The 14309-nt window shown below is 35.8% G+C and overlaps 3 protein-coding genes across 4 annotated transcripts; 1 reads left to right on the top strand and 2 right to left on the bottom strand.

Annotated features, from left to right (window-relative positions):
* The first annotated feature begins 1005 nt into the window (after nucleotides 1-1005).
* Nucleotides 1006-7402, top strand: atf1 (activating transcription factor 1). Of its 2 annotated transcripts, XM_015057004.1 has the most exons (8): nucleotides 1006-1878; nucleotides 2670-2773; nucleotides 4119-4241; nucleotides 4634-4731; nucleotides 4812-4945; nucleotides 5199-5381; nucleotides 5778-5931; nucleotides 6535-7402. In XM_015057004.1, exons 2-8 carry the CDS (start codon nucleotides 2675-2677, stop codon nucleotides 6677-6679), a joined length of 936 nt encoding a protein of 311 aa, XP_014912490.1. In that variant the 5' UTR covers nucleotides 1006-1878; nucleotides 2670-2674; the 3' UTR covers nucleotides 6680-7402. The 2 variants fall into 2 exon arrangements, with proteins under 2 accessions (XP_014912490.1, XP_014912491.1); XM_015057005.1 differs by lacking the exon at nucleotides 2670-2773 and having other exon boundaries at nucleotides 1007-1878.
* LOC106962539 (methyltransferase-like protein 7A) lies at nucleotides 6909-9608 on the bottom strand. The gene is made up of 2 exons (XM_015057006.1): nucleotides 8954-9608; nucleotides 6909-7847 (listed from the first exon to the last, which is right to left on the bottom strand). The coding sequence occupies exons 1-2, from the start codon at nucleotides 9449-9451 to the stop codon at nucleotides 7611-7613; spliced, it is 735 nt and encodes a 244-aa protein (XP_014912492.1). The 5' UTR covers nucleotides 9452-9608; the 3' UTR covers nucleotides 6909-7610.
* Nucleotides 9609-9680: 72 nt separating this feature from the next.
* Nucleotides 9681-12337, bottom strand: LOC106962540 (methyltransferase-like protein 7A). The gene is made up of 2 exons (XM_015057008.1): nucleotides 11757-12337; nucleotides 9681-10236 (listed from the first exon to the last, which is right to left on the bottom strand). Exons 1-2 carry the CDS (start codon nucleotides 12249-12251, stop codon nucleotides 10003-10005), a joined length of 729 nt encoding a protein of 242 aa, XP_014912494.1. The 5' UTR covers nucleotides 12252-12337; the 3' UTR covers nucleotides 9681-10002.
* Nucleotides 12338-14309: the final 1972 nt, after the last annotated feature.

Below are 14309 nucleotides of genomic sequence, written 5' to 3'. Positions count from 1 at the left end.
ACTCGGCCACGAAGGGACTGGCTCGAGGTACATCTTATTTTTGACATAGTAGAAGAGATAAACAGGTATGAAACTGTAACTTCAGGGAGTAAAACTGGTAAAACAGGACTGGACCTGGTGATCCAACAAGTATGAAAGAGCGGGATCCATAAACTGGATATTTGACAAAAATGAGTCTCTGCAAATTATCAGAGATCTGAAGCGACAACCAGAATCCATCTACCTGCTTTGCTGGGAAGTCTACAAGGGCTTCTTCTGGTTCTTACTCTTTTGTTTTTTTTTTCCAACTTCAGATTTCTTACACTATGCAATCCTAATGATGGTGCAATTTAATTTCAAAGCTTGCACAATATGGAAAAATAAACATGATGCTAATTTTTTAAAGACTAAGAAGAACTGATCAGTTTTACCCAGTAGTGTACTTAAGATTGCATTCATCTCTACTGAGTTGTCAATATTTTGTGTATGCACTCTGACTATGTTGTATATTAATTACTCTGTGAAATCTATATTTGCTTCAAGAGGGCGTAATCCACTGTCTATGGAGGTGTTTTAACTCAACATGTTAAATATTAAGTGGTACACCCTTTACCATTTTGCTTTCTACCATTTTGGTTTGTTGTACTTTGTTTTATACTTAATGTATAAGTAATGCAGAATAAACCGAAACATTTAATCATACAATGTGCCTCAATATTTCTGTACTTATCGTAGTGCACAGAGAATGACAGGAACTGAAATGTTAGACTTTACATTATTTGAAAAATAGTCTCTTTTAATGTTAATGTTGAAAAGATTAATTTTAAGTTCATTTGTTGTGTTGTGTTATATGATATTCCATATTTCTGCAGTGATTTGAATATATATGAAACCACATACCATGTTGGAAACCTATACAGTTCCTGGTAAAATAGGGACAAGAACTTCAAATTGTATCATAATTTATTCATAATCTACATGATACATAAAGCAACGTGTGCTCACTCAGCAGTACAAATGTACTTTCAGATGCAGAGTATGCATAAAAAGTGCAAATCCAAGAAACAACCTATGCATTTAATTTAAAAAAAAGAATTCAAAACATTAGAAAATACCAGAAAATCATGCTACAAAAAGTTATAACTATAGATGTTGTGCCCCAGAAAATGTCATGTTCAAAATTCAGATTTGCCACCATTAAATAAGCGGCAGAAGCTTCACTTTAAAAAAAGATGGTAATATAAAAAAATAAGGAAAGACTGTAATAAGTAATGTCTTTATTATATTACTTTTATTTAGAGATGATAATTTGAGTGAACTCCCCAGTACAATTTTGGAGGTATGTAAAAAAAAAAAAAAAAAGCTATTAAAGCACAGATTAATATCTCTGACGTAATACAGGTTTAGTGGGGAGCAGGATTTAAGTAATAAGATCATAATTCATTGAATTATTGCACAACAGTAGTATTATTACACAAGTGCGAGTATATTTGTTGAAACCTTACATATTTTGAATAATAAAATGTCTCCATATGTTTTTTACAACTACAAGTACAGAATTACGATATGCAATAATATTTTATTCTACTGTAATATTGTTTTATTGTACAACTCCAGCAAACTCCAACTTTGTGGCACGGCACGCTCAAACTTTTTCCTCCAATCACAAAGCTCAAAGGAATAATTACGTAATCCTTTCTGTACTCATAAGCCCCGCCCATTTCCTTTGAGGGGGGAGAAAAGTGGTCAGCTATTTTTTTTTAAGCTGACATCTTCGTGTTTTTAGCTGTTAGCCGTTACTGCTAAGTAAATTTACAGGTTCCTACCGAAATAAAAGTCTTTACACCAATTGCCCGAGCTTCACGCTGTGAACAAGAACAGTCCCACTTCATTGAGAAGGTAAATTATCCAGCTGGCTGAGCGGTACTTTTTGTACTCGTCTGTCTGTCTGCTCCGCTCTGGCCGTAATGGCGGCTCGTCGCTTCGTCAACGGCTCGCCGTTCTACGAAAAGGGAAGGTGTAGTTAGCTTAATGGCTCCTCGTATCGCTGACGTCTTTTGACGCGATAAGTTGCGTGCCAGTGACAGAGTTACATATATTTGCTCACTCAGACAAAAAGCTCATCCGTGCCGTATACCAGCCTAACGAAACTTGCCAAGCATATAATTCAGAAACGGTTGCTTTTATCGCTCTAAAGTGTATTACATCCGCTTAAGTGGTTAGCCACCGTTAACTAGTAGCTCTAAGATTAGTGAGCTCGAACGTTCTAGAAGTAGAAGCTATATATTTTTAAGTGCTGGAGTTTTTTTCGTTATAAAGTTGTACATTTTGTAGGATTGGGCATCAAATCAATGAGGGTAAAAAGTCAACAGTATTGACTCCAGATCCCTGCAGTGTTTCGTAACTCGATATTAACGTTACTTGCATTGCCAAATTTGAGTCAACCAAAGAGGAAGTCGTATTCTGGTTGACTTAATTTTCATTTATTTAAGATCATAATTGATCTGAAACAAAAAGTTACAAGAAGGAGGTTTTTAGTGGTTGCGCATATTTTAAACGTTTATTTAGGCGCAATCAGTCGGACCATGCGGCTTGGTGTTTTCAGCAAAGTAAGGGGAACGGCGCGGCACAACAGCTGTTGTTATATTAGAGTTGCTGTGAGTCAGTAATATTGATTTATTTTTTCTCAGTTACTATGGAAGAAGTACAGCAGGGCAGCAATGGCACTGAGTCACAGACTGCAACCATTCCCACTACCATCACAGCCTCTCAGTTCTCACAGATAGCGCAGCAGGTAACTAATATATGCCTTGAAAAAGAAAACCTGCCATTCTGTGGAGCTTTACAAGCAGTTTACGACTTTAAACTGTGGTTGGTACTCGGCTTATAATTTAGTACTAATCAAATTCAAAATGACATAGAACCTGACCAAGTTGCTGCCTTTTTGTCTAAATATGTTTTAAAGTTATATGATGACAGCATAAAATCCCTCATCATTATGAAAATAATGAAACCATTTTGTATGAAAAAAAGTTGATATCTGTAATAATTTTTAATTGAAAAGCTACAGATCAAAGATTTTACACAGAAAACTAATATAACATTAGTTTACAGCGCTTGATTTTATTTATATTTGTATATTTCCACTAAAAAAATTTCAGTGTGAAAACTAACAGTGAGTTTGAGTTTTTGCAAATTGAGTGCCAAAAAAATCCCACAAAGTAATATAAATGTATCAATACTGTTTGTAATTATTTAAATGTTTCTTCAAATGTAAAAATGAATGCATTAAAAGTTATTTAAATATATTGATTTGTTGAATACATATTTATATATTTAATTCAAGTATAAATGTCACTATGTGTTTAAAGTAGTAGAATTATTTTTGTAAATAACTTTTTTTACTTGGGTATTTCGTGTGCTGAACTACACATGAAATAATTTAAGCTACAGTGAATCAAGTGCACACTGACATTTGATTGATTTAATTAACAAGGACAATGAGTCAAAGAGCATCCTTGGTCCAGTCCACTGATTTCTATGGATACAACTGAGAGACTAAAATAAATTCAACATGTGCAATCAATAAAATGAATAGTTTATTCAGTAATAATGATGCATTTACATTATCAATATATTTGTTTTTAATAAAAAAACCCGTAATCTATTTGGATTATTTCTTGCTGATTTAAAAACAATATTGTTATTAAATTGGGTCACTTTTGAAGCTCTAATTCTACAGACTATTTACAAATATAAATGATGTATTCATAGAAACGCTTCATGGTAAAGAATGGTGCTAAAGTAGAAAGTGTTGTTGCTGTCTTTCCAAGTTAAGTTTTCTAATGTCTCTGAAGTATGTAAAATAACATGTATTACATTTTTATGATAAGAACATTGCATTTATGACTCTTAGCTTAAAATCCTTTTTAATGTGTAAGTTAAAGCAAAAAAAAAAAATAAATAAATCACTTAAAACCTAAGTGTAAATGAGATTACATGTTGTAGTAGTCTCATTTACATGTGGTTTGTGTGTTTGTTTTTACTTGTTTAGGAAATTCTCTTCAAATAATGTTTTATGTTTTATATGGCAAACCATATTTTGTCTGTATTTTTTTTTTCTATTTGAATTTTTCTAGATGTCATTGGGAGGCTCTTCTGTAGCGGTTGTGCAACTGCCTGGGGGTCAGTTTCAGGTTCAGGGAGTGATCCAGTCTGCACAGTCGTCAGTCATTCAGTCCCCTCAGGCACAGAGTGCAACGGTGAGCACAGCTGCTTTTCTTGGCACTCATGTTTTTCATTCTCATTGTTCTAATCTAGACAAGAAAACTGCAAACCGAAATTTATTCCGTCATATATACTGAATGACCATATTTGTTTCTTCTAGACACTAAACCTAGAAGTAAAAAGGGTGTAGTCAAACAGTTGGCAAAAAGATAAGACATGACGTGTGCTTCTTGACTGCTGTCTTTAAATATTCTATTTTTTTTGAGTGATTATTTTAATATGGTCATAGTGAGTGGTTTCCTAGTTTTACAGTACTATAGTACACCTTCTCATTCAAAAGGCACTGTTAAAATAAGATTTTTGTTGATATGTAAGAAGGAATATTGTGTTACTACTTGCTCTTATAACTTCATCTTCTACTGCGAAGGCCCAGGGTAGTGATAGTGACGATTCACAAGACTCCTCAGATAGTGGCACAGCAACCCAGAAGACCAGAGAAATACTGGCAAGGCGGCCGTCATACAGGTAAGAAATTGATCAAATTAAATCCCAGATTAAAGCTTTAATGTAATTTGAGAAATCACTCAAATTCTTTTGTCCTGCAGAAAGATCTTCAATGACCTTTCATCTGAGGAAACAACACACATAGAAGGAAAGGATAGCAGCCCAGCATCCACAGGAGTGACAGGTGTTACTGTACAAAGCACACCAATCTACCAGACCAGCTCCGGCCAGTACAGTAAGAACGCCTCCTTCAGCTTAAAGCGAATACATGGACACTAACACCAACATTGGATGTGGGGATGTTTGAAGCTCACTTGATATTTGTATTTAATTTTAGTATTCAGTACTTTTGATTTCTCTAATGGAGTGAAATATGCAAATAAGTACATATAATGAAATAAGGAATATCGTTTCCTGTCATGTTTTAAAGAATATCTTTTTTGTTGTTGTTGTGCCTTACCACGTTCTATTTTTTTCTTCATAATTAGTTACCATAGGTGCTAATGGCACAATCCAGCTGGCATCTCCAGGGTCTGAAGGCATTCAGGGTCTACAGGCCGTCACTATGGCCAACTCTGGTGGAGCGCAACAAGGAGCTACCATCCTTCAGTATGCCCAGACACCCGATGGCCAGCAGATACTCGTGCCTAGCAACCAAGTAGTAGTACAAGGTGAGCATTTAGCATATTCACCAAATTTTGTTTTGCCAGTATTATTTAGTAGTCTTATTGTGTAATTGAAATGGGGCAACAGGTTAAATATTTCCCAAAAAGTCTTTAAATAGTATTCAGCTACGTATATAACAAATAAAAGCGATTCCAGAAAAAACTCTAATCATCTCCCATATGAGAGTTACTGACTCCAAGGGCTATTGGCAAAAAAAAAAAAAAAAAATTAACAGTTTCAAGGTATTGAATGTGTAAAAGAAAATAAAAAATGGTTCTTAACATCGAAGGTTCTCTTACAAATCACACATCCAAAGTAAAATATGTTGTGGCGTAGTCACAATATAAAACTTCCAGTCAAATGCTGAAAGTTGTGACAGGATTCATATGACCCGTGTTTAGGTGCCGGAGGAGAGGTGCAAACGTACCAGATTCGGACAGCACCCACATCTGCCTCCCTTTCCCAGACTGTTGTGATGAGCTCTCCTGTTGGACTGTCCCAGACTAAAACTGATGATCCAACACTAAAGAGGGAAATCAGGCTTGCAAAAAACAGGTAAATACACAGTTGAGTTTGGTGGCTCAACTAAAAACCCCACAGCAGTTTAGACAGAACGAAGTTTTCATTCTGAAAAAAAATAGATCTGCCAAAGGCGCCTTTGATGTTTGGTTAGCAGATTGTTAATGAGAGTTTAAACACTGCTTATAAAAGACGAACTCCTGCACAGTTTTAATGAGTCAGGATAAGTATGGCACTCAGATTATTTTCTAGAACTTTTTAAGTATGGGAACATTTCGTTTCCATTCATAAGACTTTTTCCTGCTTCCATTTTCTAAAGTGAAAAACATCTTTATCTGAATTTTTATGTTGTTGCTGAGCAGGAAAGTCTTTTCAGTAGTCAAGAGATTCGACTGCTGCAGCTACTGCACATGATGTTACCTGGCTTGGAGGGGCCTGAATCAGCTCAGGTCCCTTCTAGACACAGAAAAAAATAAAATCAGCCAAAAAACCTCATTATTAATTCATATTCATTCAGTTGTTTTCTGTGTGAGGTGAATTCACACCATCTTGATGCTATGAGAATTTGTACTTTGAAAAAACAATGCATTCTTTCCATTGTTTTAAAGTTGGAAGTACTGATGGTTTTCCTGGTTTCAGGGAGGCTGCTCGCGAATGTCGGCGGAAGAAAAAGGAATATGTTAAATGCCTGGAAAACCGAGTTGCAGTTCTGGAGAACCAAAACAAAACATTGATTGAAGAACTGAAAACATTAAAGGATCTGTACTGCGTTAAAACTGGATAAACCTTTTCAATCCATGTCAAGGTGGTGTGAAATGACACGGCTCTCATTCATTTGGACAAGTCTGGGTTTCTGGGAACACTTCATTTCAGGCTGAAAGCCTCCAGTCTGTTTTTTTTTGTTTTTTTGTTTTTGTTTTTTTTTACTCTGATATAAAGTGACTTTTGGCAGTGAGATTTACTGGACAAATTGGCCAATTTTCCAACTGCTGTTTTTTTTAAGCAAAAAAAAAAAACAAACAAACAAAAAAAAAACGAAAATGCTAACGCTATAACATTTATAGTTGTGTACATTTTTAATACTGGGAGATTTGAAATTGTGAGCTTTAACGTTGACTCTCAGTTTCCAAATGTATCCCTTTCCTATTTTCTTGTGTTTTTAAACCTGTTGCTATTGGAGTTAATTGACCAGCATCTGCAGAATTTTGACTATATAAATATCACAAAGATGCATTTTCTTTTAATTATGTGAACCAGCAATTCCCCTCTTTTCCCTTTTTAAAAAGATGTTACAACTGTCATTCCTTATATTTGTGCAATGGAGTATAAAGGGTATCAGAAATATTAAATGTGGTTTGGTTGTTACTTGGCAGTTACTTTGACAATCAGGGAAAAAAGCACAGAGTCCAGGTAATATTTATTTGTACATCTTGGGAGGAGTGAGAAAGAACAAACAGTATATGAAATGTTGATGATTCGGTGAGTAAATAAATATATTTTCTCTCAGTATAATGTGTGGCTGTTTGTTGCATCTGTTGTGCATGAAAATGTTGGTATTTTTGCTCCTTAAAATTTGATCTGTTGCTATGAGTGTCTCTTCTATTGATTTAAAAAATGTTTCACCATTTGGTCTAAATTTAAAAAGATAATTTATTTGAAAAGAAGGAAATTAATAAATAAGTCTTTAACTAACTAGAAACAACAAACAACATATTTCATTTAATCAAATATCCCATGATGTGTGGCCTAATCATTAAAGAAACCTCCGGAGCCTCTATGTGTTTTAGGTGAAGCTCAGCAAAGCCAGCTGCCTCCAGGTCTTTCCATGTTGCTCTGGTAACCATGCAGCCATCTCCAAGGAGGCACCACAGAGGCTCAAACACATACTGGCAGAAGTGTGTCCACGTGGACGGATCAGACACAACATGCTCCAGAAAATACAAGGCTCCTCCCTGAAAGAGAAAACCAACAACAGGTGGGGTTTCTGAGCGTTCGGGTTTGCTCCAGTACAGACCACACAGCCTTCTGGTTCTGACTGGTCAAATCTGCAGTGAGGCTTTCAGCAGTTTAGCCTGAACTCAATCATCACAGGGATCTAAAGTAAAGGGAAAATTGTTTAAAGCCTGCACTAGTCGTGTATTTGCTTTTGCATCATACTTGCCTTAGTTTACTACTACTTCAAGGCATCCCTGATTTTCTATGAAATGTATTTTCCAACAAGGAGCTAAACTAGCACAGAGGTCTAGACTGCCTTGATAAGAAAACGTGTTGTGTTGGAATTTGAACCAATGAAATGCAATATTAGCACAGTGAAGTCCTGCTGGGTTGAGTCATCTTACTCTTTAGAACTATACACATACATGAAAAGAACAATTTTAAAAATGCACGATTAAATGTGCATAATTAACTAGATTATTTTTAGGTAATGCAATGTCAGCATTTAATCTGTAAGGTGGTGCTTAAGAAATAAATGGTGACTTGCAAATTACACTACACACATAAAGATAAACTTTACATGTTCCTTTGCAGATATATACAAAGTTTACCTATTTCTCACTGAGAATAGCTCAACCTCAGACAGATTTGATGTAAATAATTGGATTTAGAGCTGGACTTTGGGCCAGTTTAGCACATGAATATTCTCATTATATTGCAGCTCTGGTTAGATGTTCAAGCCGTTGTTCTGCTTGGAAGGTGAATTTCAGCTGCGGTCTTAAATCTTTTCCAGTCTCCAGCAGGCTTTCTTCTCGGATTACCCTGGTTAGCTCCAAACAGTTTACTCTGAAGTCTGACCAGCCTCCCTAAAACATAATGGTACTGCTGCCACCACTATGTTTCACCATAGGGATGGATGGTGTGTTAGTTTGAAATAGGACTTAAGGTCATTTTGTTATCATCTGACTAGAGTACTTTAATCTACATGTGTTCTGTCTCATCCATACATGGTAAGCAGCAAACATGCCATATTGTGTCTTTCTTTCAACAATAGCTACATATCTGCAATCTTTCCAAAGGCCAGATTTGCAAAGTGCAAATTTAGCAGCGATATAAAACTCACATTCCTGAGAATGCGTCGGGCCTCCTGCAGGACCCTTTCCACGTTGTTCACGGAGCACAGCACCAACGTGCAGACCACGACGTCCACCGATTCGTCCTCAACTTCTCTCATGTCTTCACCAGAGAGAACTAACATCTCGTCATAAGTCAGGTGCTTGTTTGCCTCCATGCTCATACGCAGGTACGGCTCCATGTGCGGATTGGGGTCAGTGCAGATCACCGTGCAGCCATAGGGGTAAAACCTGAAGTTTGCTCCACTGCCACAGCCGATTTCCAGCAACCGAAGCGTCCCGTCAGCGTTTGCGAACCTTCCAAGGTTCCGAAACAGTTCTCTCTTCAGCTTGTGGGTTTTATCGTTGTATGAAAATGTTACGTTGTAGGCGAGGAAGGGGAACACTCGTTTGTACATACCACGCAGGCCAATAAACTGCAGTAGATAAAAAGGACTGCTGAATGCGAAACAAAGTAGTCTGCAAAATTTCATAAAACAAGGCTGCATATTTCCTTGAAAAACGGTTTAAGCGCAACAACGGCCGAAAAGACTAAAGCAGATCAAAAGATTAAACTGTACTCATCTCTTTTTTCACCACTAGATGGCGACAAAGGACAACAGTGCAGTAGTTTCTCCTATTTTCCTTCTTTTTGCAACCAATGAGGACTTGAGCTAACTTTGTGTGACCCAAGCTCAGTCCAGGAATAAATTATTCAGCAACCATTTTACATTTTTCAACAATCTTTTAATCTTAGTTGAAAAGAGGATCCACAATTACATGGTACCTATTGATAAGTGGCTTCACAGATGAGTAATGGCACAGCAATGTATGTGCATTTCAATTACATGTGTAAACAGTAATATAAACATTAGTATTGCATGCTGTCTTTAAACGGGTGTAATCTTTACAAAATACATTTTCTTGAATACAAAAATTAAAATTAAGTGCTCTTTTCTCCTAGTAATCATCCCACACAAGCAATAGGCACAATACAAAGCTTGGCATATTCATATACTGGTAGTCATAATGACATTTTATAAAAGTTATTACTAGGATCTTATTTCACTGCATAGCCTATTATGTGCGGATTGATCATAAACATAAGTTGTGCTTGAATGTGTCTGAGTTTGAGCTCAGAAAATCCAGCTTCCTCCAAGTATTTCCAGGTTGCCCGAGTGGCCTCGCACCCGTCCCCAAAGTAGTACCACGCAGGCTGGAGGACGTGCTGGAAGAAGTGCACCCATGTTGAGGGGTCTGCCACCACATGCTCCATGAAGAAGAAGGCACCTCCCTGAGAGACAAAGATTTAATATTTGTAAGCATTACAAAGCTTATTACAGCTTAAGTCAAATCAATTGTACCACTTCAATATTTATTTTTTTAAATCTTTGTGGCAGAAACTGGTTTGGTTCATTATGTCACGGGGAACTTTATACATTTACTACAAAGCTAAACTTTAAACCATGCAAAATGCTAAACTTGGATAATTGGATCTGATGATAAACATTTTTACTGCTTAAATATTTACAAATATGTACAAGTTTTAGGTCAAATTGTTTTATATTTCAACAGGTGGAAATGAATGGCTTTATTTCTGCTCTACAAGCTTGACACAGCATATTTACATAGTCTAGTCCTATTTGTCAGCACTGATTAGCTAAGCAGTGGTTTTCCATAACAAGATGTACCAAGGTTTTAAAAAGTTAAAATTTAAAAACTGCTACAATTTCTGGCCTTAGCTTTCCTTTGTTTTCTTCTTTTAACAACATACCAGGGAACTTAACAATATAACAGCAGTTTTCTTAATCTGTATGAAGCAAAGATTAACAAACCACTCCCCTTCCTCCACCATTTGCAGTGGCTCATAGCTAACCATGTTCCCAGCATACAGAGATGGCAAATTGTGATTTGGAAGTGATGATTTGAAATAGGAACAGGTTGGTAGGAGAGTAACACAACTTGGTTGAGTGTGTGTGATTAAAATGTAACAATAGTGAGCCACTTAAAAATATTTTTGCAATTATTAAACTGTAAATTATTCTAAAGTATGATTTAAATAACAGAAGAAGATGACATTCTACATTATTGATAAAACATAACTAAAGCTAAAAAACATAGAAAAACATAAACATAGCTAAAACATAACACCCATAGGACCCCAGACACTAAACAACAACGCTCTTTCCCTGTTCTGTTTTTCCTAATCCTTTTGTTTCTCTCCAAAGTTTTATTATGCTCCGTCTGAGAAGCATTAATTTCTCTGCCAAAAAAATAAATAAATTAGTTTAAGGCGTGTTCTCATGGCTTTACATTTGAAAGCCAGTTCCTGTGCAACAGGTTACATCACTGAAACCTGGTGTTTCCAGTTCAGGCAATGGGAGGGAATAAGAGACCCTGATAAGAAAAAAATATATTTGCAGCTCAGCAAAATCTATAACTAATTAATAACAGCAGGGTGGGTTAACAACTGTTTACCTTTGGTTACTGTTTAGTTAAAGACTGGGGGGGAAAATAAACTTTCAACATATAGTTACAGTTTCTTAACATTTTTATTCCATGATTTTATTCATTTATACTAATGAAAACTAAGACCCTAAGTTTTAATATGCCACCACACCTTACAAATTATCCTCTGTAAGCCCATCTGATCTTCAGCCCATCATCCAGGTTAATAATTACATTATACTGCACAAGGACTAAGAAGCTGAGCAGAAATTATAGAACCTGTTTCTTAACAATGTGGCTGGATTTCCCTCTTGTTTGGTTGGTTTTGAACTACTGAAACATTCGCCCAGTTCAAAAACCTCTTACTTGTCTCAGTATGCGGTGTGCCTCTCTCAGGGTTTGCGGGACATCTTCGACCGAGCACAGCACCAGGGTGCACACAACAACGTCCACCGATTCGTCCTCTACTGACGCCATGTCTTCCCCCGAGGCCACCACGAATTGGTCGTAGGTGAGGTGGTCGTTCTGCTTCATGCTTTTGTCCAGATATTTCTTGAAGTGTGGGTTCGGATCGGTGCAGATCACCTTGCAGCCAGGCGGGTAAAACTCAAAATTTGCCCCCGTGCCGCAGCCTATTTCCAGAAGTGTGAGCTTTTTGCCAGGCTTGGCGAACTCTGACAGACTGCGAAACAACTCCGCTTTCTTATCGTGCATTTTCTTGTTGTAGTTTATCGATATGCGTTGCAGAAAAATGGGAAAGACGCGTTTATAACCTTCGTACAGACCGAGTGCTTTGATTATATGCATCGGAATACACAATGCGTTCACCACCAGGGTCCAAAACCTCATTGCAAGACTCATCTTGGCTCACGATCCAGTCCACCAGGCGCACCGTGCGGAACCAGCGACTGAGTTAAATACAAGCCGTCAAAGTGAAACAGGCAAGGGGCAGCGTGACGTCCGGTGCGGATTTTCAGAATAAAAGTTGTCAAGTGCGCATATGGGGGCTTGGTTTGAAGGGAAGTGAAGTATTTGAAAAGCTCGCATATTTGTTTGGTTATGTGACCTCTGTTTAAACCTTTAGTAAGACGTTTAATGTAAACAGTTTACAGTTACATAATTTACATCGGACACACAGATGACTTTGGTGAGTTGTTGACAAACAATTTTAAGGTGATTTTGCGTTTTTAGTTTATTTTCCTAATACGTGTTGCCTTAAACTGGTTTATAATAATAATAATAATAATAATAATAATAATAATAATTATTATTATTATTATTATTATTATTATTATTATTATTATTATTATCTATGTAGCACCTACATCAATCAGGCAATCAATCAATTTAATACAAGCGGGTCTAATACAAAGTGCTTTGTATTAAACCCACCAGTAAAACATGTTTTATAGAGATGAATTAGTGTTGTCTTCCAGCAATAACATCCATTTTTTCACATGGTTCTTTGACCTGTTTTTCAATGTGTTTGTCTGTATTGGAGGACTGTGTTCTGGGTTTACCCTGCATTTCGCTGGTGTAGGCCAGCAAAGATCCTGGAAAGATTAATGGGGTATAGGAAATGGATGCAAAGACGGTTTATTATAGATATTTATAAAATATTGAAGACAATATTGTTTAGTTAAAGAAATAATGATTATAAATTACTTTAAATTTGCAAAACAAAATAAAAATTACAGTAATAAATTTAACACAATTATTACTTTAAAACATAATAAATGTTAAGTCCATCCATCTGTCACCTGTTTATGCATCTCCAGTAATTGGGTCCCACCGTGAACCTGCAAGGATAAGTGGGTATAGACCGTGGATGGATTATTATTATTATTATTATTATTATTATTATTATTATTATTATTATTATTATTATTATATACTTGGATATTTTCATTGTATTAATTAATATTATAGATTAAATATTGCCATTCACAATTATAATTGTTGGCTTATTAAGTATATCATTTTAAGTAGGCTTGTTCTATCATTTTGATTTTTGCTTGTGAAGTTTATGCTTAACTTGTGAAGTTTGTTGCTTGATGTTACATCATCCTTATGTCGCTGCAGGCCCCCCAAGTTTTGGGTTTTTATTTCCCCCTTTGGACGTGTTAAGCGCAGTTCTTCATTCTTCCACTAGGGTGCGACAATCATAAATATTAGGTTGAAAATACTCTTGAATTCAATCAAAATAGTGACCAAATGTGAGCAGTGTACACCCATGTGTTTCTTTTTTATTTTCATATTAAGGATTTTAAAAAAGTGGGCAATGCAACAGTAGGCCTCATAAAGTCACACACTATTTACTGAATAATGTATCAAACAGGAATATATTAATCATTAAATAAGCATTTAAAACCACAAAAGCCCATGCCAAGTACAATTTTCACATATTTATCAAATAGGAGCAGATAATATATAAACAGTAATGTTTAATATAAATAATAAACATTCATTTCATAGACTAGAATGCCCATAAATGTATTTAAATAATTGTATTCCAGTGATTAAAAATGTACCTTGTTTTAATAATGGTATGGTGAAATTATGCATTTTTACTTATTTTATTTGACCTTTGTCAAATATAAGCCTTACTCAGAAAACTGTAAACACTTTAATTTCAAATTGATTTAATAAGTTACATACTTTGTAACTGTAAGTGCAGTTACAAAGCCACTATACTAAACAAAACCCACAAAAAGATAATCTCAGCTGGTGTTTTCAAGACTTTATTTCTGCTGTAATGATTGTCATGATGAGATTCCAATCACATCTAATGAAAACATTTCTATATATTGACACAATATAGAAAAACGATCTTGATGTAAAGTATGTTTGATACCTGCTCAAAGGTTGTTGTTTTCGGAAACATATTCAAGACTATATATATATATATATATATATATA

This window comes from Poecilia latipinna, unplaced genomic scaffold, assembly GCF_001443285.1.
Source record: "Poecilia latipinna isolate Pla-1442-1.1 unplaced genomic scaffold, P_latipinna-1.0 Scaffold1428, whole genome shotgun sequence".
Lineage (NCBI taxonomy): Eukaryota > Metazoa > Chordata > Actinopteri > Cyprinodontiformes > Poeciliidae > Poecilia > Poecilia latipinna.
The sequence above is the reverse complement of the archived record's forward strand: the minus strand, read 5'-3'. Positions and strand labels throughout refer to the sequence as shown.